This window comes from Musca autumnalis, unplaced genomic scaffold (genome assembly GCF_047663935.1).
Source record: "Musca autumnalis isolate F117 unplaced genomic scaffold, ASM4766393v1 scaffold_1, whole genome shotgun sequence".
In the NCBI taxonomy this organism is placed as follows: domain Eukaryota; kingdom Metazoa; phylum Arthropoda; class Insecta; order Diptera; family Muscidae; genus Musca; species Musca autumnalis.
In genome coordinates this window covers 65,807,171-65,834,450 of record NW_027411644.1, presented here as the reverse complement: position 1 = coordinate 65,834,450, position 27,280 = coordinate 65,807,171, and the positions used below count along the sequence as shown (strand labels likewise).

The 27,280-nt window shown below is 36.9% G+C and overlaps 2 protein-coding genes across 2 annotated transcripts in view; one reads left to right on the top strand and one right to left on the bottom strand.

Moving 5' to 3' along the window:
• The window catches only part of eIF1A (eukaryotic translation initiation factor 1A), a 30,838-nt gene extending 5,306 nt beyond the window's left edge, over window positions 1-25,532 (top strand). Inside the window, exon 3 of the mRNA XM_073979580.1 lies at window positions 24,173-25,532. Within this exon, the coding sequence (XP_073835681.1) occupies window positions 24,173-24,415 (243 nt within the window). The 3' untranslated portion in view covers window positions 24,416-25,532. The remainder of the gene's footprint in view (window positions 1-24,172) is intronic.
• LOC141390594 (lectizyme) lies at window positions 11,703-13,309 on the bottom strand. The gene has a single exon (XM_073963546.1). It carries the CDS (start codon window positions 13,036-13,038, stop codon window positions 11,989-11,991), a length of 1,050 nt encoding a protein of 349 aa, XP_073819647.1. The 5' UTR covers window positions 13,039-13,309; the 3' UTR covers window positions 11,703-11,988.
• Window positions 25,533-27,280: the final 1,748 nt, after the last annotated feature.

Genomic DNA, 27,280 nt, shown 5'->3' with positions numbered 1-27,280 from the left:
ACGGTCCAAGAGATTTATCCAAGAGGTGAAAAGTATTGATTGCATGAAATCTTTGAATTACTTATTAACCTATAAACAAAGACCTTCTCGTCAGGAGTGTAGTTTCGCATATATTCTAGGATAAGAATTAGCATACTTACACCCCGAAAAGTGGGTGGCCAAATCTTTATTCCATTAAAGTGGTTGAGATCTCCTACCTGGCTATGATAATGTGCAACACTTCATATAGCAATCCCGGAGAACACTTGTGAGACCTTCAACTTGCCTTTCAAATTCCACCGCTGTGTGAAGTTTTGGAATTTTACTCAGTCTTGAAGAAGCAAATAAGTTGAATTGCTTCCAGTTGAGGGAGTTCTTCTATACGAGACTTAGATGTATCGCATTGTGATTCGAAAAAGAGCACCCCTCCGATACCTTACATGCCAATATAGACATATCCTCCATATTTGTAAGAGTGAGATTTATCACCAAATCTTTTACGCCGTTCTGGAGGGTGGGCGTATTTCGCCTATTGCATACTCGCAGATTATTAGACAAAATAAATTCGCTTTCCCTAGTAGAAGTGATGAGCATTTGTAAAGCTACAGAAATATATTAACAGGACCACGTTTTACATAGCCCCCATAGAACGGTACCTTACGATTTATGGAATTAAGGTGTGTATAAGGTTGTGAAGACATTATTCAGTGGAAATAACTGAAATTTATAGTATTTCGTCGTCGTTGGGAGTATAAAACATTCCCGGTACAGACCATTTTTTGATATGACTCCGATAGAACGGCACCTCTCGATTTACGGTACTTTGAAGGCTTAAACCACATTATCCAACTGAAATTGCTAAAATTTGTTATTTAATCTCCCCATTGAAGCTATAAAATATTTTTGCTGCGAATTGTCGGTACACGTCCACGTTTTGATATAGACCTTATAGAAAGGTACCGCCCGATTTTCGGTATTAAAGTTTTATACACATCCTACAGAAATGGCTGAAATCTGGTTTCGTTTTTACTTGTTTTTTATGGCATGAGTATATTTAACTGTCGACAAAGCCGACTGATTCTTTTTATACCCTCAGCCTTCCAGTGTCGCCCACTATATTTCCATCAATACTAAAACATGTGCGTATGCATGGGTGAAAAAAACAACAACCACATGATGTTCATTGTTTTTTATGTACACTTACACTGTACGTGAGAGAGAGAAGCAAATGCAAAAACAACTCAGTGGGCGCCCTCACTATAGGAAGAAGCAAAGAAGCGCGACCCTGCTTTAGACTGACGTGGGTGTGTAGGCTGATTTCATAAATGCAGTATGATGCGTTAAATGACATCGTCGTGACTTCATAAATGCAGTATATCTTTTTATAGACATCGTCGCGATTTTATAAATGTCACGCGACACGTCACATTGCGCAGTTATTGCCAAATTTGTGCAGTGTCACCACTTGTGTTGCACAACAATTGACATTTTTTTAGTACTGTTATGCCAACTGACATTTGTGAAGCAAACAAGAAAAATACATAAGAAACAATTAGAAATGGCGTATTTGTGGTATGTAAAAAAAATATGTATATAATTTCACCTCTTTTATAAGTATCGTTTATAACGACTATCGCTTATAGCGTCCGTTTTTGGTCGGTCCCTTGACCGACGTTATAAGCGATTTCGACTGTAATAAATTTTTTTTTCAATAAAAACCGAGTTTTATAAAGGCAATGTGTGCGTTCATAAATGCAGTAAAATGAAATGTCTCTTTTTTTGGCAATGTCAGTGTTTCAGTGTTGCCACACATATTTACTTCTTCTTTTTATGATGTTGTCAATACCCAGGAAAATGTTCGATGACAAATCATGAGTTGAATCATAGGTGCAAGTGACATGTCATAGGTGAAAATTTAGGTGAATCACCGATGACATTTACAAGGGAGTGACACATGATTTCATGGCTTCTTGCACCAATGCTTTGGATCCGAATTTTCGCCAATCAGAAATAAAATTCGCAATACAATTATGTAATTTGTTGAATTAATAAGAATACAGTGCGCAGTAATTTTCGAAATTATATATTATATTAATCTGCATATTTATCTCTTCCGATGGCTGCAAGATACTTCTTTCAACTTGGGGGGTTCCGTTTTTCCAATATTCGATAAATTATGTGTCAATCTCTGAACCAAGCTCATCGTTTGGGAAATCTAGTATAAATTTGAATTCTGTTATTTTATTTCAAAAGAAAAAGCTTATCCTGTAATAGTTAACATGTTATGGTCTCTTTTATACTTATTTTACCGATCTTCTACTTTGCTTCTCTCACTTTGCATGCCATGCTTGTGATATCGTGATCTTTCCATTGGAGTTTTGTTCCCTCGGGTCGCATAACGTCAAATGACTCGTATTCATATGCCGGTGGCATCTTTATCCATCCTGTTAACATGGCCCAACCAACCCAATAATTGCAGCTCAATATGTTTTACTATATCGGTGTTGGTCGGCTGGGGAAGCTCATGGTTTATAGACCGGGTCTTTTTCATACTTCTTTTTAATATCCACAAAACGAAACAGGTTTCCAAACTCAAAATATATTTTTCTTTTGTTTTATATCAATTTACATTGTATTTTTTATTAAAATATATAAATTTTGCCACTATCGACCACTATCATCTGATTTATTTTCATTTTAACAATTACTTTTGCAAGTACACAATTATTTGGGTATATGAGTATTTGATAATTTATTGTGCGGTTACTTATCAATTTATTTGAACTCATGACAATATTATGACAAAGATCGGATCTTTCACGACTTCAATTGTACTCATGAAAATTCGATGAAAAAGATCGGATCTTTCACGACTTCAATTGCACTCATGAAAATTCGATGAAAAAGATCGGATCTTTCACGACTCCCTTTGCACTCATGCAAAAGAACCAGTGAAATCATGATTTCACATGGAACCACTTCCATTTAATTTTGCTGGGTACTTGGTCTGTTTCTTTACTTTTGAAAATGGTAAAACCGGCAAAAGTAGTTAAAGTTGTAAACTGTAAACGCTTGTAAATTGTAAACGCTTTTCGAGTAAAAAGTGGTAAAACTTGAAGATTCTTGCACGTAAAGTAACGGAGCTACTGATTTTAGATCCCAAGTATGTTTGGACGAAATCCGTTTCAATTTGTAGTCGATTTAGCCATGTCCGTCGGTTTCTTCGTTAACACTCGAACGAATCAACCGATTGGGTCCAAATTTTGGCATTCGTAATATTTTGTCCAAACTTAGTTTAAGATGGGTCATATCGGTCGACTTCTTCAAAAAGTTAAAAAATTGTCACTAAAATGCTACGGGAAGTTAGTAACCGATTTTGTCTTTGCTTATCGAAATATATCTCAGGTTCGAATATGGACTATATCGGCCACTCCCTCGGATACCACACAACATTTGGAAAAATTACCATTTAACAGCTCATCTCCGATCGTTTTGAAATTTTTGGGAAAAGGTTCCTGCCGGCCCTGTTATAAGGGTGCAATTTTTTAGGGAGCAATTCCATTGCAAATTAAATATTTTTTATTTTATATTAACAAATTTTTGGAAATGTTAACACGCTTATCTCTTTTTGGAAAATGTATGCCGCTGTCTGTAGAGATGTATAAACTGATTTATGTACTTGTAGGGATCTCTAACAACTGCTAATAAAATGTTGCGAACGGAGTGCCTTTTTCACGACTCCGTTGAACTGCATCCGGATGTTGTTAAAATGTGACAAGTGGATGTGATTCTTTGGATTGCATCCAAATGCAGTTAAAATGTGAGGAATGGAGTGCCTTTTTCACGACTCTTTTTGCACTGCTGCCAATTTATTTTTGAATTATTAAAAAAATCAAAAAAAAAAACACGAAATTCCGGCTTCAAAATGTTAGCATAAATTTTTTGGTGGATGCAGTGGATATATCGAAAAATGATACACTAGTATCATATTGCCCATGGGGTATTCTTGGAGTCTTTCTTTGGGCATAGGTCTGTAAAATGTAAGGTTAAGCCAGAAATCGAAAGGGAGCATAAAAAAACTTGTTGGCTTCAACCCATTTTTACCAATTTTTCTTCATCGATGCCAACACAGCTTCCACGTAAATTAATTTTAATGGTCGACCTTATGGGATTCCTCCTAAAACACTTCATTTTAAAGAATTCCATTCATACTATATAGAATACTAGCAAAATGCCCGCTACTTCGTATGCGGAAAAGGAATAATATTCAAATGAACAATATTTAATATGGTGAACACTGAAAACTTGTATGTACTAATACCTATTTGAATTGACATTTAATTTCCCACCCAATAGAAAATGTCTTTAAGACAATATTGATGAATCGTGCACGACATTTCCAATTCGTTCACGACTCTTTGCAGACAGCCCTTTGGAATCGTTGACGACTTTTTCACACAAGTGTCCCAGTATTCATGCACGACAACATGGGCGACAAGGTAAGCGAAGCTGTCGTCGATGACGACTTGGAAGACAAAAAATCCGTTATTTCGTTGACGACAGCTTTACAGACATTGTCTTGCTATTTGTCATTAACGACCCTACTAAAGACAATTTCATTTGTTGTCGTGTGTCAATTTTTTATTTTTATTTAAATTATAAAATATATTATGTCTACAAATTTTATCTTAAATTAATTACACTTAATTGCCGCATATTCAGCATGTCACCACTTTCTTCCAGGTTCACCACGCCTCACTTCTTTCCCCAGCCGACTGAAGGAGACATCTCCTTCACTTTGTTGATTCTGCAAAAAAAAGATTATAAATGACTGTTATAAATAACCAATAATATATTCGAAAATCTTACCGTATATGTATGTACGTGCTTTATATTGGGATTTTCAGAGTTCGCCATGCCTTCAACCTAAATACACGTATTTAAAGAATAACTACAAGTATTTTTAATGTAATTTAATATACTTATTCTTACTTACCGTTTTTAGTTAATGCACTTTGTATGAATAATAATTGTATACATCGTGACGCGGTTTCCGAATTTTATGATTTTATAATACATATTAAAATTATTACATATAGAAAATTGAATATTTTCATAAATATTTGTACAATTATTTCAAAGCTAGCTTTTTTGAGAATTTTTTGGATTTATTGCCAAGACACAATGCAAGACATGGTCATGCAAGTTGTCGTACATGACAATTTCATAGATTTCGTCAACGAATCGTCGACGAAAATGTCATCAACGATTCGATTTTCTATTGGGTTCTTTCAGGTACTGTTCGTACACGTTTTGTTCGAATCTCAAAAAAAAAAAAAAATACCTCTACACTTCAAGAGCGGCCTTCATTTTAAATTTCAGTCCATGTTTTATTAGAACGGTATGCGTATTTTGAAAATTTTATCCACATTTTCCAACCGAATTTTGAAATTTGTGATATCAAAATGTAGAAAACCGATCGATTCCCCGGTCAGGCAACATCAAATTTTCAACGTTGGCAAAATACCCCTCAGTAATGTTGGCGACATTTACTAAGTATTTCACCCATTTAAAACTTCTCTACAAGTGCTGTCGTAAGGCATGCCGTTCGGACTCGGCAATAAACAGTAGGTCCCATATCATTGAGCTAATATGAAACAGGGTGCACTCATTGATATGAGAGAAGTCTCCCTTGTCCCGTCTGGGATTTAGAAACCGAATTCGTGTTAACATAGAAACAATAGTACATTATTCAGTACAATTTTTAGAATCCAGAACCTTAGCTCATATGTTACAGTTTTAGCTCTACTTGTTCACGCAATGCCAATGGTATTACATCTAGAAAACTTTCATACATTAAAAGGTGGATTTTAATAAACATTCTGATCCAATCTCAACAGTGATCCTCACAACAAATTTCATTTATCGATTGATTCAATACCAGTGCTTCAATATTTGGAATTTTTTAATACTTCTAGTACATTAATTGTACGACCACTTCTAACAATGAACCTGACAAATAAATAACATACCAGAATTCCACTTCTATTCCTTAGCCCAATACCAAATTTATTGCAATTTTGTACTTTACACACACTAATTATATAAACCCAGCTTCATTGCTACACCAACGTCAAATTTAATACGATTTAGTACATTTCGTATTTCTCAATAAGTCAGCCAGCCCTCAGCCTAATTTCAGAATTTGTTTGCATTTCAAAAAATCTTTATCTAAACACCAACACCATCCCTCATACAACAATTCGAAATTCCACCTTTATCCCTTCAAGCAACGCCAAACTGGTCCAAATTCAGTACTTATAATATGTATAAGTTAAAAAACTACCGCCTAAATCTCAACCGTAATTTAGTATTTTTCGTATACATACCGAATTTCACACTTTCAGCTCTACTAATTTACACAATAACATTTTGAACTAAATTCTGTGCTATTTTGTAATTTTCGTACACTTATTGTACGCATATCCACAACCACATCCATATCTCAACCCTACACATCAAGAGGGTCTATAATACCAAATTTCCGAATTCCATCTCTATTCATAATACCAATAATACTTTTCGTATGAAAGTACGAATTTCAATAACTATCTCCAACAGTAATTCCAATTCTGTCCACCCAACACTAAATTGTACCAAATTTAGTACTTTTCGTAACCACATATACGAACTTCCAAAACTATCTCCAAAACTCCAACAGTAATCTTAATTTCAGGATTCCTCTCTCCGTTCACTCAAATCGAAATTGAACCAAATTTAGTACTTTTCGTACCCATAAGTACGAATTTCCAAAACATCCTTAACCCTACACTCCAGCAATAACCTTAACTCGAAATTTCAGGATTCTTGCTCTATTCGTTCACCTAAATAAAAATTGTACCAAATTTAGTACCATTTAGTACATTCCGTACCCATAAGTACGAGTTTCCAAAACTACCCCAATCCTACTCTCCATAAGTAATCTTAATTATAAATGTCAGAATTCCAGCTCTATCTGTTCACCCAAATCCAAAATGTACCAAACTTAGTACAATTTAGTACTTTCCGTACCCATAAGTACGAACTTCCAACACTACCTCAGTCCTTCACTCCATCAGTAATCTTAATTCCAAATTTCAGGTTTCCAGGTCTATCCAAATCCAAATTTTACCGAATTTAGTACCATTTAGTACTTTCCGTACCCATAAGTACGAATTTCCGAAACTACACTCCAAAAGTAATCTTAATTCCAAATTTCAGGATTCCAGCTCTATCCCTTCAACCAAATCCAAATTGTACCAAATTTAGTACCATTTACAACTTTTCGTACATAAGTACGAATTTCCAAAACTACGTCAATCCTACACTCCAAAAGTAAATAAATTCAAAATTTCAGGATTCCAGCTCTATCCGTTCACCCAAATCCAATTTGTACCAAATTTAGTACCGTTTAGTACTTTCCGTACCCATAAGTACGAACTTCCAACACTACCTCAGTCTTTCACTCCATCAGTAATCTTAATTCCAAGTTTCAGTTTTCCAGGTCTATCCAAATCCAAATTTTACCAAATTTAGTACCATTAAATACTTTTCGTACACATAGGTATGAATTTCCAAAACTACTCCCATATTTCACTTCGACTGTAATCTAAATTCCGAATTTCAGGTTTTCAGCTCTATCCGATCACCCATATCCAAATTGTACCAAATTTAGTACCATTTATTACTTCTCGTACACATAAGTACGAACTTCCAAAATCATTTCCTTATATCAACACCACTTCCCAACCCTGATTCACATACCAAATATGAAGATTGTAGCTACAAATACAAAATATACAATTGGTACCAAATTTAGTAACTTTCAGTACTTTTCGTACACTTATAGGTAGAATTTCCAAAAACCATACCAAAGGGTTCTCTCTATAACTCTCTATCAGTGACCCTCGTTCCAAATTTCAGAATTCTAGCTCTTCCCGTTTGCCTAATACCATGGATACCATATTTTGTACGAAATAAGTACGAAATTGCTGGGTTCCAGCTCTATTCGTTCAACCAAATCCAAATTGTACCAAATTTAGTACCACTTAGTACTTTTCGTAAACATAAGTACTAAAACTACCCCATATATCAATCGTACACTTACACAGTTATCTTAATTCGAAATTTCAAGTTTCCAGCCCTATCCGTTCACCCAAATCCAAGTTGTACAAAATTTAGTACCATTTAGAACTTGTCGTACACATAAGTACAAATTTCGAAAACTACCCCCATATCGCAATCCTATACTACGTCAGTACTCTTAATTCTAAATTTCAGGTTTCTAGCTCTATCCGTTCATCCAAATCCAAATTGTACTAAATTTAGTACTTTTCGTACACATAAGTACGAATTACCAAAACTACTCCTATACCTCAATCCTATACTCCGTCAGTAATCTGAATTCCAAATTTCAGATTTCCAGCTCTATTCTTTCACCCAAATCCAAATTGTACTAAATTTAGTACCATTTAGTACTTTTCGTACCCATGAGTACGAATTTCACAAACCATTTCCTTTTATAAACACCACTTCACAACCATCATTTCCATACCAAATTCCCAGTTTCTAGCTAAATCCGTTCAAAATATACAATTGGTACTAAATTTAGTACTTTTTGTACACTTAGAGGTCGAATTTCCCAAAACCCTTTGGTACATCTTTCTAACTCTCCATCAGTTACCCTCATTCCAAATTTCAGAATTCTAGCTCTTCCCGTTTGCCTAATACAAAGGGTACCATATTTAGTACCTTTTAGTACTTTTCGTACCCTTCTAGGTCGAATTTCCACAAACCCAACCTTATCTCACCCCTACACACCGACAGCAACCCACAGTCAAAATTTCAGCTTTCTAGCTTCAGCGGTTTCGTCTGGGCGATGATATACATGTCACTCACTCACTCACTCAGTCATCACTAAGCTCTTTTATATATATAGATGTTACAAGTTCGCGACTTCTGAATGGGTGAAACTCGGATTCATCGATTGTAAAACATTTTTGGTTTTTGCCATATACCCTTGTTTGCCTAAAGGCTGAGGATATAAAAAGATCAAGATAAGTCTTGGAATTTACCTAGATATATACTATCAGAACCGTTACTTGGTATATACTATCTCCCTACTTCAATTCCCCTTAAAAATGTTTATTATACCATCAGCATTTATGCTAATGATTTGATACGACCAAAAATGTGCCTCATCGAAATAACGGTTTTAAACCCCAAGTATGTTTGGACGAAATTCGTTTCAGATAATTTGGAGTCGATTTTGTCATGTCCGTACGTCTGTCTGGTGCGCACGATAACTCTAGAACGGATCAACCGATTCGAACCAAATTTTGCACTTCGTTATAATTTGCCCAAACTTATGGCCTGTTTCTCTAAGACGAATCGAATTCAAATTCGTTCGAATTACTACCAAACTCCTGTTGTTCTAGGAAATGTTTGTTTGATTGAAAATAAATACAATTCAAATATTTAAAAAAAACTGAAGTTTTGTTGTAGTTCGAACGAATTTGTATTCGAATCGTCTTAGTGAAACATGCCATTAGTTTAAGTTCGAAGATAGGCCATATCGGTCCACTCCTTCGGGTACCTCCCACACAAAAGTTCAAAATTTTTCTGTAAAATGGTGTGAACGGTTACTCTCGAAGGGAGCAATGGATTTGGTCAAAATATGGCACATCGTATAGCTCCTTCCAGATATACAGGTATGTGATGAAAACCGAATCGACTCGATTTTACAGAAACGAAATGGTATATAATCGGAGTACCTTTGATGATATAGACAGTTTTGATTCGCAAACGCCCCTTATTTTAATAATATTTTTAAAATCCATTTTTAATTTCAATAAAATATTCACCAAACTTAGAGATATACGATTTCGATTTATGGCAAAACGAGTCGAATCGTTTTCCATCACATACCTGAATGATCGGGTTCGAATATGGACTATATCGGCCCACTCCTTCGGGTACCTCCCACACAAAATTCGGAAGAACTGAAGTTTAAGAGCTTCTCTCGGATCGTTTTGAAATTTTTTCAGTAAGTTGTTTTTGCGGCTCTCTTTACGACGCTAACATTTTTTTCGTGCGCAAGTCCATACTTCCAGAGATAACTCTCCAAGAATCCCTGACCGCACAAAATGGAATGGAAAATCCGTAAGATAACTCTCGCAGGGAGTTTCTGATTGGTCCAAACTTTGCACATTGTATTATTTCACCAAGTCATGTATCAAATTGGAATATGAACTATATTGGTCCACTCCTTCGGGTACCTCCCACACAAATTTTGGAAAGAGCAAAGTTTAAGAGCTCCTTTCAGATCATTTTGAAAAATGTTCAGTAGATTTTCCTTGCGGTCCCCTTTACAACGGTAAAATTTTCCGGAGTAAGTTCATACTTACTGAGATAATTTTTCATTTTTTTTATTTTTTTCCAAAAATTTACTACAAACTTAGAGTAACGTATTTTAATATTTTGAGTTATCTATGAATCAAAAGTTTGTTCACTAAAAATTTCTTGATATATGTCAATGATTTGGTATAGCCCTTAGTTAGGTAGTTAAATTTTACGTATTTTGAAGAAAACTCGTGATACAAAATCAATATATATATTTTGTTGGTCACAAGCTGAGGGTATATCTCCGTCAGCACAGGTGACCGATACTTTCTTACTTGTTTTCAAGTTCGATCGAACCATACACAACATTGTTTATGCAAGCATGTGCTTAGCATATAGTAATCACTTGATTGGCTTGGTAACATGTTGGTCTGATGAAAAACATAATTATTTCAATAGATATATGACGTAAAATATACCTTAGTTGACTTAGAGAGGGAGTACTACATCGAATGTTTTAGACTTTTTGCCAAACAAATCACAAATATTTCTGAAATTTTATAGTTCACAACTAATCTAATCTTTCCCAGAAATCGCAAAAATAAACAAAGTTAAAACTCATGCCTCAATGTGTTCTTGTTTGACATGATTTCCATGCCCCCAGAAGATGTTCAAATTGATGACTTTTAAAAAGAAGTTAAAATAAATAAAAAAAGACTTTTACAGCAAATCGTGACCATAACTTCTTGGCAGATAACAGTTATTATCTATAGACCTTGGTCGTGTTTTATGAAAGGAATTTAAAAATTTTCAAGTGTTTGTTGCACACTCTAGAATATGCAAACCTTTGGTCTAGCACGTGATAAATTATGCAGAAATAGTTTTCAAATCATAAATATTTTTGGCCAAAAAATGCCATTGGCCTATAAATTGCGTAGCTTATCTCAACTTAACAACCGCTGTCATATACGGCTTTTCTTGGCAACAGTTTAACAGGGCAATTGTGTGACAAATTAACAAATCACGCACTGCCTTTCGCTCTCTTCCTTTCTCTTTTAATGATATAATGATTAAATCTGGAAATTAAGTTAGTAAAATTTTGTTTATGGCTGGCTGACTTTTTTTAGATAAGGAAATTCCAACTCATGTTTGTCAGCAGACTTTGTACGGCGTTATGCTGTTCCGTTCTTACGTTGCCCGTCGCCTTTAATGTCTTGAGAAGGTGGCTAATTTTTTATTGTTGGAAAACTGCGGACTATGATGAGTAATTCTTATTAGAATTTCACCATACATATGTACATACCTGTCGGGCCTTTATAGAGAAGAGATAAGCAAAACAATGATTTACTTTTTTCTACACAAATTCTGTTGGATTTTATTGTTCATTGTTGCTTTAATCTTTTGAGATTTTGCCTTAATAAACTAATTACAATATTAATACAATTATTTTAGCTTAGCGACTATGAGATTTGCTTAACAATAATAAAAATATAAATTTGTTTTATAGCTTAAAACTAAAACACAATTCGAGTTTTGGGAATTTCTGAGAGTCTTTGTTTTTTTCTTCTTAATTTTTTAGGAACTTTTGTTTAAATTTTCTTTTACTTTTTTTCTTAACAGTTGTTCAATTTACTCAAATTGCGTTGCTGTTGTAATAATCTGCTCTATCCACTCCGTAAACGCCGACACCCTCACAAATACCGAGGGTGCGTTCTTTTGGCCACAGGGCATTTTACCCCATGACACAATACCAATAATTGTGGGTCTGGTATTGCCCAACACATCAATGACCTCATCTTGCATCAATGGTCCACCTGAATCTGCGGTACAGATACTAACACCACCTGTCAGGGGGCCAGTACATAGATTTGTATCATGTAACTGCATACCCGAAGAGGCCAATACCTGTTCACACAATTCCAAATCCAATATGGGCATATTTGCCTTTTGTAATTTGTGGGGAAATTTGGGTACAATTGTCATTGAAACATTACCCCAGCCATAGAGAGTACCATAACCCTCGGGTTCAATGTCTTGTTCGGGCAAATTTGCTGGTTGTACAAATTTGTCAAAGACCAACGGCTCCTTGGTATAGATTAGGGCAATATCATAGGGATTAGCTCCCCCAATATATAATTCATGCCTTACATAATAGTCAATGTGGCGCAATTGTACATGAGGACTTTCATTGCGCGAATGAATGTCATGACAACCGGCCACCACCACACTATTGGCCACCATTTGCGGGTTACTCAGGCAATGGGCTGCTGTTAATATCCAATGTTCATTGATAATGGTACCGGCACAGTAATGGACCAAACCCTCATCGGGTGTAAGCAGCTGTATTGATACCACATAGGGTGCAGAATGGGGTTCAGCTTCATGTTTGGCCAAAAACTTTTTACTCCACTGTGCGGATTGGGCCTGCAAAGTGCTTACAGCATTTTCAACCAAAAATCCATAGGGCGAACGGCGTGTATTTCTTGAGGTTTGTCTGGAAAGGCTTCTTCTCAACAAAGCACTGCTGGCTACGGCGGCTCCTGTCACTCCTCCTCCTCCCGCTACCGATAATGTTTTTCTCGACAGCATTGGGAAATTGTTATTATTTGCCAGGACCACCATTGTAGGTAATAGGGTTGTAAGTAGTAATACATAAACATAGTTTAGGGCACACGCCATTATCTCCTCTTCAACGATGACGTTTAAACACGTCGAACACGTTAATAAATCCGTTTTGAAATTGTCTTTTTAAAAATCTCATAAAATAGTTACGCGGCTTAAACCGTTTCTAAAGTTTTTTGCGTTTCTAGCGTTTTGTTCTTTTTCTTTTGCTTTGCAATGTTAAATTAACTTAACGTTTTCTCCGCAGGGGCTTATTTATAAGAAACTTTGCCAAATTCTTCGGGTCTACTACTTCGCTCTCTAATTTGCCTACATTTTTTGTTTTTGTAGACGCAATACGAAGAAAACCGATTGTTGAAGAGTGATGGCCAATGGCAAAATTTCTTTCTTATCAGCAACAGCTGCTGCGGCGCCCCCTCCAGCCAACTTTATGGCTAAGCACAAGCAGTCAGTCATTCAGCCAGCCAGTCACACTTTCAATTTGGAATTCAGTGATTACATATTTTTATCAATTTGTTTAACTCCCCCAAGTTTACAAAACCTCCACCCTCCTCGAACAGAAAATTTGCGATTTTCGCATTTTATAGAGCCTTCGTTTGACTGGTAAGCAGACACTTTTGCCACTTTGATTAATTTGGAATGCCGTTAACATGAGTCAGGCATAGAGTTTTGAACTCTACTTTCATGTTTTTATTTTAAAATTATTAATTTATTTTTTATGTTTCATTTTTGGGAAGTACCTTTTGTTGAGGGCAAGAATTTTTCACTTGAAATACCCGGTCCCTTATCACATTGTTGTTGTATCTCTATTTATACCCGCATTCCTTATCTAAACTTGGAATTTTCAATTGTATCATCTGCCAACTGTCTGTTAACATTTATCAAGAATCTCCTCAAAACGGCAATGATTAGGTTATTATTAGACCACAAGGGTCACAAGTTTTATTTTAAAATAAAATCTCTTGGAAATTGTACTGCAATTATCACAAAATGATAATATGCTATGCGGACACACGTCGTACCCCCTGAAGAACACCTTTTAGGGTTTTAAATAGGCAAAAGAAGATCTAGAGGTCTTCTTTAGGAATGAGAGGAGCTTTTGAGGCCTTCTATAGGCAACAAAAGACCTCTTGAGGTCTTATTTAGACAGAGGACCTCTGTAGGTCTTATTTAGACAGCAAAAAAACCTATTGAGACCTTCTGTAAAAAACAGACGACGTCTTGCAGTCTTCTTTGGACAACAGAGAGGCTCTGTAGGTCTGCTGTGGAAACACACAAGATATTTTGAGGCCATCTTAGCCAACAGAAGATCTTTAAAGGTCTTCTTTAGACAACAGAAAATCTCTTTTGATTTTCTATATCCAACAGAATACATATTTAGGTTGCCAACATATGTACATCAGATTACCTTTTATCTTTTCTATAGACGAGAGAAGACCTCTTTAAGCCTCCTATAGGCAAGAGAAGATCTCTTGAGACCTTCTTGAGACCAAAAGCCTCTTTAGGTTGCCAATAGACAACGGACGGCCTTATGTAAACAACAGGTGATCTCTTGAAATCTTATTTAGACAACAGAGAGCCTCTGTTATCCCAGCCGATGCGGGGGCTAGACGCCACAATCTTCCACTCAGCTTCTTAGAGTGTTGATTTGGGGGTTGTGACCGACCAAAGGTTATCTATCTCCACTTCCACAAACCAATACAGTGCACTGAAAACCCATAGTGTATCTTTTGGAATGTGTGGCACTTATTTGGTAGCGATCTCCTACCAAATAAAAAAAATTGCTGAGATCCCCTAACACCACCGGGCTTAACAGCGACCACGTACCCATCGGTGTTCTCAAGGTTTGCAGTTAAGGTACCAACTGTATTTGAAGGGAGCCTCGTTGATACCTGGGCGACTCCTACAAAGCGGACTGAAAATTTGGACGAGGACGACAATCCGGAACTGGACCATATAAACGGACTGACTGACTGAGGAGGAGGAAGATATGAACCCGACAGTGATCCATGTCCCTACCTCTAGTCTAGCTAATTACCCTCCACCCGGTGATGCTTTGGTGTCGGATAACCCCGACAAACCTCTGCTTCTAAGGCAAAAAGCAGTAGACGAGGAGAGTGGCGCGAGCGAAGAATCTATCGATAAGATGGACGATTCGCTGAATCCGCAGACCTCCAACTCTGCCAAAGCCAAGGAAGCAAGAGACAAAAAATCATACCGAAGGGCAACTAATTATTGCAATCGGTATGTCAATAAGGACCCCAACACCATCAGCGTAAGGGAATTTCAAATGAGACAAAAAATCATACCGAAGGGCAACTACTTATTGCAATCAGTATGTCAATAAGGACCCCAACACCATCAGCGTAAGCGAATTTCAAATGATACGGTCTAACGTCAAGTTCGTGAGGAGATTTGAAAGAGAATATCCTCACGTAACAAAGAGGGAATTGCGTGTCAGTGAAATCCCTACGTCAAGAGCGGGAGTAACCCCCATCGAAACCTCCGAAGAGGTGGCGAAGGGAGGAGACTTCAGCTCTGATAAGGACACCCCTTCTTTCAATGCGGCAACGTCGCAGCCCTCAAAGAAGGCTGAGAAGAAGTCAAAAAGGAAGAAGAAGGGATCCAAATCCTCTGGGAAGGTATCAACTGATTCTGCAGCTGGCCCAACTGCTAAACCCCAACAAAGGGTGATAGAGGTGAGTCGGTTGATGAAAAAGAAGATACCATCCGACACAAGTGGGAACACGAGCGTGCGGAACAGTGATGGCATTGACTTCCTCAAAGGATAACGGACCTCGGGCGACCGATCCAAAATCACAACCTGTGGTTATGAAGAGAATGAGGTCGTCTGAGGAAAAACCTCCTGCCTCTCTCACCGAAGAAGTCTACGTTGTCACAGCCGGTCTATCCGTCGGCAACGTTTGCTTCGGTGACGAGGAAGGCTAGTGAGAGGATCACTAATGAAAATGTTAAAGCCTCTTCATCTATTGCTTCTTCTCTGAAGCTTTGTACGTCTGGAAAAGCGAGTAAGCATACCGCGGAACATAGTGGTCTGCAGACTCCATTCTCATCTGTAAAGGCGATTGAGGATAAGGTAGAACCTAGTGCTCTGCAGACTCCCTGCTCGTCCACAAAGGCGAGTAGGGACAACGCGGAAACTGGTGTTTTGCAGAATCCAAGCTCGTCTGTGAAGGCGAGTAACGAAAATTCAGGACTTAGTGGTCTGGAGATTCCCTGCTCGTCCGCGAAGTTGAGTATGGACAACGCGAAGCCTACAGCTCTGCAGACTCCTTGCTCGTCAACCCCTAAGCAGGTTAATAGAAAACCTCTTAAGATCTACTTCAGACAATTGAGGCTTTCTGCAGGCAACAGAAGACCTCTTGAAGTAGTTTTTAGACAATAGAAGACCTCTATACATTTTGAGGTCTTCTATATACACAGAAATCCCATTATAAGGTCTTCTTCAGATAACACAACGCCAATTTAGGTCTAGAAGACCTTATGTAGAAAACAGGAGACCTTCTGTAGACAACAGAAGACGTTCTGAGGACAACAGAAGACGTTCTGTAGACAACAGAAGACGATCTATAGACAACAGAAGACCTTTTGTAGACGACAGAAGATCTTCTATAGTTAACAGAAGACGTTCTGTAGACAACAGAAGACCTTTAGTAGAGAACAGAAGGTCTTCTGTAGACAACAGAGGAATTTCTGTAGACAACATAAGACCTTCTGTAGACAAAAGGAGGCCTTCTGTAGACAACAGAAGACTTTCTGTTGAGAACAGAAGACTTTCTGTTGAGAACAGAAGACTTTCTGTTGACAACAGAAGATTCTCTGTTGACAACAGAGGAACTTCTGTTGACAACAGAGGAACTTCTGTTGACAACAGAGGAACTTCTGTAGACTACAGAAGACCTTCTGTAAACTACAGAAGACCTTCTGTAGACTACAGAAGACCTTCTGTAGACTACAGAAGACCTTCTGTAGACTACAGAAGACCTTCTGTAGACAACAAATGGCCCTCTATAGACAGCAGAAGGCCTCTTGATCCCTTATATAGTCAACAGAAAGCCTACTGAGGCCTCTTGAATACACAAGTGTCACAATTTTTTTAACAAATCTTCTCCTAAACTTGTACTGCAATTATCATAAAAAATGATAATATGATATGCGGTCGGGCACACGTCATACCCCACATTATTTCCCCTTTATTTACCAAGAAATTTATAACGGCGACCGGCGACTAATACCCACCAGCCAGCGTCATTTTAAGCAAATCATATTTTTGTGTGTGCTTTTTTTATCAGTCCCCTTAGCGCGTACGACCTACCAAATTACTACTACATCATATCATTGGTATTTTTAGGGATTTTGTACTCATATTAAACCCACGCCCCAAAAAAAAGTACGCCAAGTTGCTGCCGCTACTACTCATTCAATTTTTATGAATGAAATTTGAAATTGTCATCGTCACCGTCTTACTCATTCGTAGTATTGGCAAAACGGAAGTGCAGACAATCTTCTATTAAGGCTTATTTCCTTTAAACAAGATGATCAATTGCTTCAAATTCTAATTGAACTTCTTGAATATATTTTATTAAGGCAGGTCTAGGTTTCTTTGGTTGCTATATTCATTTCTTATCTCTATTCTCAGAAATGCTAAATGGCGTCATGTGTAAATAAAAAATCTTCTTAATCTTTATCTTTCACACAGAATATGCTTGCGTCTTCACGTTTTGTTTACCCGCCATTATGATATTCAGCATAACCCGTAAATATTGTCTACGTCATTTTAGAATCCGAAGAACCTTATCAAAAGAAAGTTCTAAAAGATGGAGTAAGGTTGAATATACATAAGTGTAGTTAGGAGCGATGTTAGAAATTTTTTATATTACCAGGCTTGTGGCTGAAGAGTTCGAAGATGGACTAATTCACACAAGACACTTGAGGTCTTCTACAAGAGATATCTCTCTGAAGTTTTCTAAAGGTAAAAGAAGTCATATTGAGGACTTCTATAGACAAAACAAAACCTCTTGAGGTATTCTATAGGCAAAAAGAGGACCTTTGAGGACTTCTATAGGCAATACGGGACCTCTTGAGGACTTCTGTAAGTTACAGAAGGCGTCTTGACGTTTTTTATAGGCAAAACAAGACCCATAGAGGCCTTATTTAAACAACACAAGACCCCTTGAGGTCCGTTAAAGGCAACAGAAAACCTATTTGAAATTTTTAAGGGCGACAGAAACCTCTTGAGGTCTTCTATAGGCAACATAAGACCTCTTGTAGTCTTCTATAGACAAAATAAGACCTTTTGAAATCTTCTATAGGAACAGAGGACCTCTTGAGGTCTTCCATAGGCAACAGAAGACCTCTTGAGGTCTTCCATAGACAACAGAAGACCTCTTGACATCTTTTATAGGCAACATAAGACCCCTAGAGGCCTTATTTAAACAACACAAGACCGCTTGAGGTCCGTTAAAGACAACAGGCAACAGAAGTCCTATTGAGGCCTTCCTTAGGCAAAATATGCCCTTTTGAAGTCTTCTATAGGAACATTGCATCTCTTAAGGACTTCTATAGGCAACAGAAGTCATCTTATGGTCTTCTCTAGGCAAAACAAGTCCTCTTGTGGCCTTCCATAGGCAAAATATCATCTTTTGAAGTCTTCTGTAGGAACAGAGGGCTTCTTTTTTTTTTTTTTTTTTTTGGATAAGCGTCGAATGACGATGGATGTTGGTCGAGTACCCAGAGTACTTTTTACCACTACTGTTTTTATTTTTTATTCGGTTATCGATTTTTTTTTTAATTAATCTCTTAGATTTGTTTTGATATTAATACAGCTGATTATAGTTGTAGATTAGCTCGGTGAATGAATTTACATAATTCCACAAAGTTGTGAGTTGAAAAGGTTTTTAAAAGCGAAGTTAAGTCTTGGAAACATTTAAATATACCATAGTGTTTCCTTTCATCTGCGTATTTCGTGCATTTAAATATTAAATGATTTTCCGTTTCAGGAATGTTACACTGCTCACATAGATTTGAACTTTCGACATTAATTTGGTGTAAGTACTTTTTTCCATAGGTGTGTCCAGTTAGAAGACGATTTATTAATTTGATATCAGCAGGAGACATTGAGGATTCAGCAAACCAGTAGCTTTTTGGAGGAGATGGAAAGAACTGAAAAAAATATGAACCTTTTGTTGCGGACAATTTTTTATAATTTTCAACCCATTCGTTCCAGAGGTGCTGATGTATCATAGAATAAGCATCCTTGATAGACAAATCAGTATTTATAATACAACCCACTTGAACAGCATGCTTTGCAAAGTAGTCGGCTCGCTCGTTCGAGGGAATCCCCACATGTGAGGGAGTCCATATGAGAACTAATGATGATATGTTGGAGAGTCTTATCTTTTGGAGGATGTTATTAGCTAGGTAATTATTGGCAGAGTTGTGTTTAAGGATTAAGCAGGCATTCTTACTATCCGTGAGAATTGCGACTTTATTGCAACCGTCTTCTATCATTAAGTCAATTGCTTTGTTTATGGCATGTAATTCTCCCATAAGGGATGATATCTTAGATTGTATTTGAAAAACATAGTTTTGGTTTTCTGTGATATTGCATACCGCACAACCAGTTGCCTCGTCTGAAACTGAAGCATCTGTGGCCCATATCGTGTATTCATCTAGTTTTAATTCATTAATTTTTTCTTGTATGGTTTTACGGAAATATGCATTTGGTTGCGAATTTTTCCCAGTATTGAAAAGATTCATGTAGAAAAGTATATTGTTGGAGGGATATTCCATTCGATTTATTACTGTTCGATCAAAAATGTATTGGAATTTGTTATATATTCGCCCAAGGCTAGTTTTGTTTGTTGGGTTGGATGAAATGTTATCATATAACTGTCTGTTGTAAAGTTTGAACTTAATCAGTTCCTTTGCAGCCAAGTATTGACTTCTCTGTTCTGGAGGCATCATTAATGCTAGAGCATAGATGTTGTGGATTGGTGTAGAGGGCGTGAGGCCCAAGTTCCTCCTTAAGATTTGGTTTTGGAAGCTGGTAATTTTTTTGTTCAGATATGTAGGCATGTGAGCCATTGAGGAGATTGAGTATTCCGTTTTGGAAAAGACTAATGATTTAGTTAAGTTGATGGAAATGTTTGGATATAGACCGTCTTTAGTTGTGTTTATCATTTTGAGAGCATTTAGGGTATTGCTACATGACGAGATCACCTCATCATAATGTGATTTAAGTGACAGGCTGTTCTTAATATGTCTACCTAAGAATTTAATGCTATTCACTGCCGTTATGTTGTTTCCATTTAAGGTAATTGTTGGGATTTTCCTTGGACCTTTTGCTACATACATGACTGCTGTTTTCTCTGTGTTATACTTAAGATTTAATCGGGTTAATAAGTTGTGCAGATTACTAGCTTTTTGTTGGAGATTAAGGTTAGCCATTTCAAAGTTTTTATGAGCCGAAAGCAAGATGAAGTCGTCGGCGAATTGAAACAAATGTGTGTTCTCATTTACGATTCCGTGTAACCCTAAGGTGTACACATTGAAAAGTGTTGGACTTAGACAGCTACCTTGGGGTAAACCATTATAAATATCCAGCGTTTCCTGGCCCATTATCAGTTTTCGTTTTTTCAGGAAATTGATTATCCAGTTGATAATTTCTTCTGGGCAGTCAATCTCCGTTAGGATTTTATAAAGTATTTCAATGTTGACACACTCGTACGCCTTTTCAATGTCCAATGTGAGAATGATAACTTTATCGCCTTTTTCTTTGTGGAGGTTGATGGTATACAGCAGATTGTTTATGCACATAGACGACGAAAAATGTCTTCTGTAAGCATATGTACTAAAAGGTAGGGTATTGTTTTCATCTAGAAAATTTTGTAAACGTTCTTTTACCATTAGATTTATTATTTTCATGAAAACAGGAATGAGGGCTATCGGTCTAAAGTTAGTAAATATTTCCAGATCTTTTCCTTTTTTTGGCACTGGTACTACTTTAATTCTTCTCCATTCTTCGCGTATTTCACAGCTTTTCCATGAGTTGTTCATTGCGTTAAATAAATTCAATTTTGAAGTGTGTGAAAGATTATTTACCATTTCATAGGTAATGCCATCAATTCCAGCAGCCGACGGTTTAGTTTTTTTCCTTAATACATCTGTGAATTCACCAAAAGTGAGATCCTTTGGGCACGTCATAGAGGAAGGATAAAACTCAATTGGATTGTTGTTTTGAACTTGGTTACTTAGATGGATTAAGTAGTTTTTATCATTGTCCGTTGACCATTTGCTATTGCAAAAAGGAGACAGACTGTTTTTGCAACCTCGTACAAACCTAAATAAAGATTTGGTGTTTGGTTCCTTATTCAGAGATTCAATTTTGGACTTGAGGTTATGTTGTTTGGCGAATTTCACCGCGTTCCTGAAATTTTTAGTTGCTTGGTGTAAATTTGAAGCATTTGTGTCATTATTTATCAAATCAAAGGTTTTTTGTGCAGCCAGCAGAAGTCTGTGTTGTTTCTCAACATACGGATCCCACCAGGGCTTTGGAGTGTGATTATTTTTGATTGTAAAAGTTGAATTTTTGATTTGGGACTTCATGGCATTTTGAATATCATCAAAGTCACTATTGACATTTAAATTATTGAGATTTCTTAAGAGTTTTTTCTTGGCAAGAAATTTTTGACCATTGTGGCTAATATTGTCCAAGTTTATTTGTATGGGTAAGTGATGACTTCCGCCAATCATGCTTTTTGTAGTTTTCCATGATAATGGTAAAGTGGAGTTGGTAAATGATAAGTCCAAAACGGAGCCAGTACTGTCAATTACGCGTTTTTTAAATGTGTGATTTCCATTATTCAGACAACGAAAATTAGACGAGTCGAACAGTTCTTTTATGGTTTTACCTCTTTGGGAGTCAAAATTATCACCATAAGCTGTATGCCTGGCATTAAAATCACCACAAATTAAGGTATTAGGTTGTGAGTCCAGTAATGATAGAAGTCTAGAGAGTTCTTTTTTGATCGTGGCACATTTAACAGAGTGTGGGAGATATATTGAGACTAAAGTGAGATTGTTATTCAGGTTAGTAGTTTTACAAATCAAGATGTCCAGGTTGGTATGAAAGGCAACTTTTTTAAACTTAATGTTTTTCTTGAGAACTAGTGCTACACCACCATAATTGTCTTTTCTCTTTTTTGATATTATATTGTAATTACAAATTGCAGATGAGTTTTGACTTTCATCTATATTAAAGATTTCACTAAGAAAGCAAATGTCAATTTTTTGTTTTTTTAATTGAAAATCTAAGAAACTTTTGTAGGCAACAAAATACCTCTTGAGGTCTTCTATAGGCAACAGAAGACCTCTTGACATATTTTATAGGCAACATAAGACCCGTAGAGGCCTTATTTAAACAACATAAGACCCCTTGGGGTCCTTTAAAATCAACTGAAAATCTCTTTGAGATCTTCTAATGGTAACACAAGACCTCTTGGGGTAGCTACAGGCAACAGAAGTCCTATTGAGGCCTTCAATAAAAATATGACCTTTTGAAGTCTTCTATAGGAACATTGCATCTCTTAAGGACTTCTATAGGCAACAGAGGACATCTTATGGTCTTCTCTAGGCAAAACAAGTCCTCTTGTGGCCTTCCATAGGCAAAATATCATCTTATGAAATCTTCTGTAGGAGCAGAGGACCTCTTGAAGGCTTCTATAAACAACAGAAAATATCTTAAGGTATTCTTTAGGCAAAATAAGACCTTTTGAAGTCTTCTATAAGAACTGGACCTCTTGAAGTCTTCTATAGGCAACAGAAGACATCTTATGGTCTTCTCTAGGCAAAACAAGTCCTCTTATGGCCTTCCATAGGCAAAATATCATCTTATAAAATCTTCTGTAGGAGCAGACGACCTCTTGAAGGTTTCTATAAACAACAGAAAATATCTTAAGGTATTCTTTAGGCAAAATAAGACCTTTTGAAGTCTTCTATAGAAACTGGACCTCTTGAGGTCTTCTATAGGCAACAGAAGACATCTTATGGTCTTCTCTAGGCAAAACAAGTCCTCTTATGGCCTTCCATAGGCAAAATATCATCTTATAAAATCTTCTGTAGGAGCAGACGACCTCTTGAAGGTTTCTATAAACAACAGAAAATATCTTAAGGTATTCTTTAGGCAAAATAAGACCTTTTGAAGTCTTCTATAAGAACTGGACCTCTTGAAGTCTTCTATAGGCAACAGAAGACATCTTATGGTCTTCTCTAGGCAAAACAAGTCCTCTTATGACCTTCCATAGGCAAAATATCATCTTTTGAAGTCTTCTGTAGGAACAGATGATCTCTTGGGGTTTTCTGTAGACAATAGAAGGTCTCTAAAGGTGATCTATAGGGAACAAAAGTTCTCCAGACATCTTAAAGTCTTTTGTAGGAACAGAGGGCTTCTGTAGGCAACAAAGAACCTCTTGAGGTCTTCTATAGGCAACAATGGACCTCTTGAGGTCTTCTATAGGCTACAGAAGACATCGTAAGGTCTTTTATATGCGAAAGAAATCCTCTTAAAGCCTTCCATAGGCAATAATGACCTTTGAAATGTTCTATAGGAACACTGGATCTCTTGAGATCTGTTATAGCCAACAAAAGACCTCCTGAGATTTGCTATACACAACATAGCCCTTCTTGTGGTCTTCTATAGACCACAGGAGACCTCCTGAGGTCTTCTGTAGACCACAGCAGACCTTCTGAGGTCTTCTATAGACCAAAGGAGACCTCCTGAGGTCTTGCAAAGACCAAAGGAGACCTCCTGAGATCTTCTATAGACCCACAGAAACCTCATAAGGTCTTCTATAGACCACAGGAGACCTCCTGATGTCTTCAGGAGACCACAGAAGACCTCCTCAGTTCTTCTATAGACCAAAGTCCTCTTAAAGCCTTCCATAGGCAAAATATGACCTTTTCAATGTTCTATAGCAACACTGGATCTCTTGAAATCTGTTATAGCCAACAAAAGACCTCCTGAGATCTTCTATACACAACAGAGCCTCTCTTGTGGTCTTCTATGGGCAACAGAAGACCTCCTGAAGTCTTGTGGTTTTTGAAAGGCTCAGCAATATCATCAATTCTATTTTCATCTCTTATTAATCCAAATTCTCTTTTCTCATTTTAGGTCTGGATCAATCAAGGCGATATCATTCTTGTCGGCTTGCGTGATTATCAAGACTCCAAGGCTGATGTTATTCTCAAATACACATCCGACGAAGCTAGAAATTTGAAAACATACGGCGAATTCCCCGAATCTGTGCGTATCAACGATACAGTTACCTTTGTTGAGGATGGTTTCGATGAGGATATTGAATTCGGTGATGAAATCAGTTCAGATGACGATGCTGACTCTGTGGACAATATCTGATTAACAGCTAAACCGAAGAGAGAAAATATAGCAACAGAAGAAGAAGCGAAATAATAAAAGTCGAAGAAAATAAAAGAAGATCAACAAGAAGAATAAGAAGCAAAACAAATTGAGAAACCATTTATATTCAGGAGAACATAAGAAAGAGAAAAAAATCGAAAACATCAAAGGGTGCAAGAACAGTTAAAAAGAGAACATAACAAATTGTCCACAGAGAAGTTTACCAAAAACAACCAACACCGCGGAGAGCAAGTCAAACAGGAAAAAGAGCACGATTTATTTCATTTGATAAGAGAGGCAGAAGGACAGCAACCATTCTTTTTAAAGAGAAAGGTAGTCGGTAAATAAATCGTTAGTTAAATAAAAAAACATTTCAAAGAAGACAAAAAACGTCAAACGTCGTCATCATACTCTCTAAAAAATATTAACAAATAAATTTAATAATTTAAATTAAATATACAACAACAAAAACAAGGAAACTTATCAACAGAAATAACAGTATAAAAATAAAAACCACAGTGTAAACTTTAAACTTATATTCAACAAAATAACATAACAACAACAACAGCCCCCATATATATTATTGAATAAATAAATAAAAAAATACAAATAGAAAAACAAACAACAGAACAACTACTTCTCTTATAATATTATTATAATACAAATCTAATAATAATAAATTAAAAATTATATATTTAAAAATGAAATTTATCCTGAAAGGCAAAAAACTCAATAAAACAAAATTTACAAATAATATCAATGATTTTCTTTTTTTTTGTTTTCCCTATTTCTCTCTTTCTTAAGCAATTATTTATTTAGTTAATAAGTTTTTTTTATGTTTCATTGAAACAAATGTTTATTCCACATTTTTATGGTTTATTTTTTTTTTCATTTCTTATATTTTAAATGTCCATACTTTATGAAATGTGTTCCTTTCAATATTTTGTTTTTTTTTTCTTAATTTATAAAAAATTATTACATACCTATTTTTTGTTTTATACTTTTTAGTGTAGTGTTGTAGGCGCATCAATATAAAATACACACACAACAACCTAGAACTACTATTTTGTAAAAAAAAAAAAAACAAATTGAAATAAAAATTGAAAGCGAACGCTAATAAACAAGTTTTATGCACTTTTTCATTGAGGGATTTGGATAAGAAATGTTTTCAATTTGAAAGCGTTCGCATAATTCCAGTTCCAAAAAAGCATATTTAAATACCAAAAGATTATATTTTTCCCAGAGGCACTTTCATTTGAATGTGTTTGGTTAGTTTATAGGATACGCAACCATCATTTGCTGTAAATCCTCGAAGAGAACTCTTGAAGTCTTCTATAGTCAACAGAAGACCATCTGAAGTCTTCTATAAACTACAGAAGATCCCTTGAGGACAACAGTAGACCTCTTAAAGTCTTCTATAGACAACAGAAGACCTCTAGAGGCCTCCTGCAGGAAACAGAATACCATTTAATGTCTTCTAGAGACCACAGGAGACCTCCTGAGGTATTTTATAGACCGCATGATACTCCCTGAGGTTTTCTATGGACCACAGGAGATCTTCTATAGACCACAGGAGATGTCCTGAGGTCTTATATAGACCAAAGGAGACCTCTTGAGGTCTTCTATAAACCACAGGAGACCTCCTGAGGTCATCTATATACCACAGGAGACCTTCTGACCTCTTCTGTATACCAAAGGAGACCTCTTGAGGTCTTCTATATACCAAAGGAGACCTCTTGAGGTCTTCTATAGACCACAGGAGACCTCCTGGGGTCATCTATATACCACAGAAGACCTTCTGAGTTCTTCTGTATACCAAAGGACACCTCCTGAAGTCTTCTATATAACAAAGGATACCTCTTGAGGTCTTCTATAGACCACAGGAGACCTTCTGAGGTCTTCTGTATACCAAGGAAGATCTCCTAAAGTCTTCTATAGACCACAGGAAATCTCCTGAGCTCTTCTATAGACCACAGGAAATCTCCTTAGTTCTTCTATAGACCACAGGAGACCTGAGGTCTTCTATAGACCACAGGAGAGCCCCTGAGATCCTCTATAGACCACAGGAGACCTCCTGAGGTCTTCTATAGACCAACGGAGACATTCTGAGTTCTTCTATATAACAAAGCATACCTCTTGAGGTCTTCTATAGACCACAGGAGACCTTCTGAGGTCTTCTGTATACCAAGGAAGATCTCCTAAAGTCTTCTATAGACCACAGGAAATCTCCTTAGTTTTTCTATAGACCACAGGAGACCTCCTGAGGTCTTATATAGACCAAGGGAGACCTCCTGAGGTCTTCTATTGACCACAGGAGACCCCCTGAGATCCTCTATAGACCACAGGAGACGTCCTTAGGTCTTCTATAGACCACAGGAGACCTTCTGAGATCTTCTATAGACCACAGGGGAACTCCTGAGGCTTTCTATAGAGCACAGGAGACCTCCTGAGGTCTTCTATAGACCACAGGGGAACTCCTGAGGCTTTCTATAGAGCACAGGAGACCTCCTGAGGTCTTCTATAGACCACAGGAGACCTGAGGTCTTCTATAGACCACAGGAGAGCCCCTGAGATCCTCTATAGACCACAGGAGACCTCCTGAGGTCTTATATAGACCAAGGGAGACCTCCTGAGGTCTTCTATAGACCACAGGAGACCTGAGGTCATCTATATACCACAGGAGACCTTCTGAGGTCTTCTGTATACCAAAGGACACCTCCTGAAGTCTTCTATATAACAAAGGAGACCTCTTGAGGTCTTCTATAGACCACAGGAAATCTCCTTAGTTCTTCTATAGACCACAGGAGACCTCCTGAGGTCTTCTATAGACCAACGGAGACATTCTGAGATCTTCTATAGACCACA

Bases quoted from the DNA above. Each gene is read 5' to 3' on its own strand.
- LOC141390594 (XM_073963546.1), bottom strand. From the start codon at position 13,038: ATGGCGTGTGCCCTAAACTATGTTTATGTATTACTACTTACAACCCTA.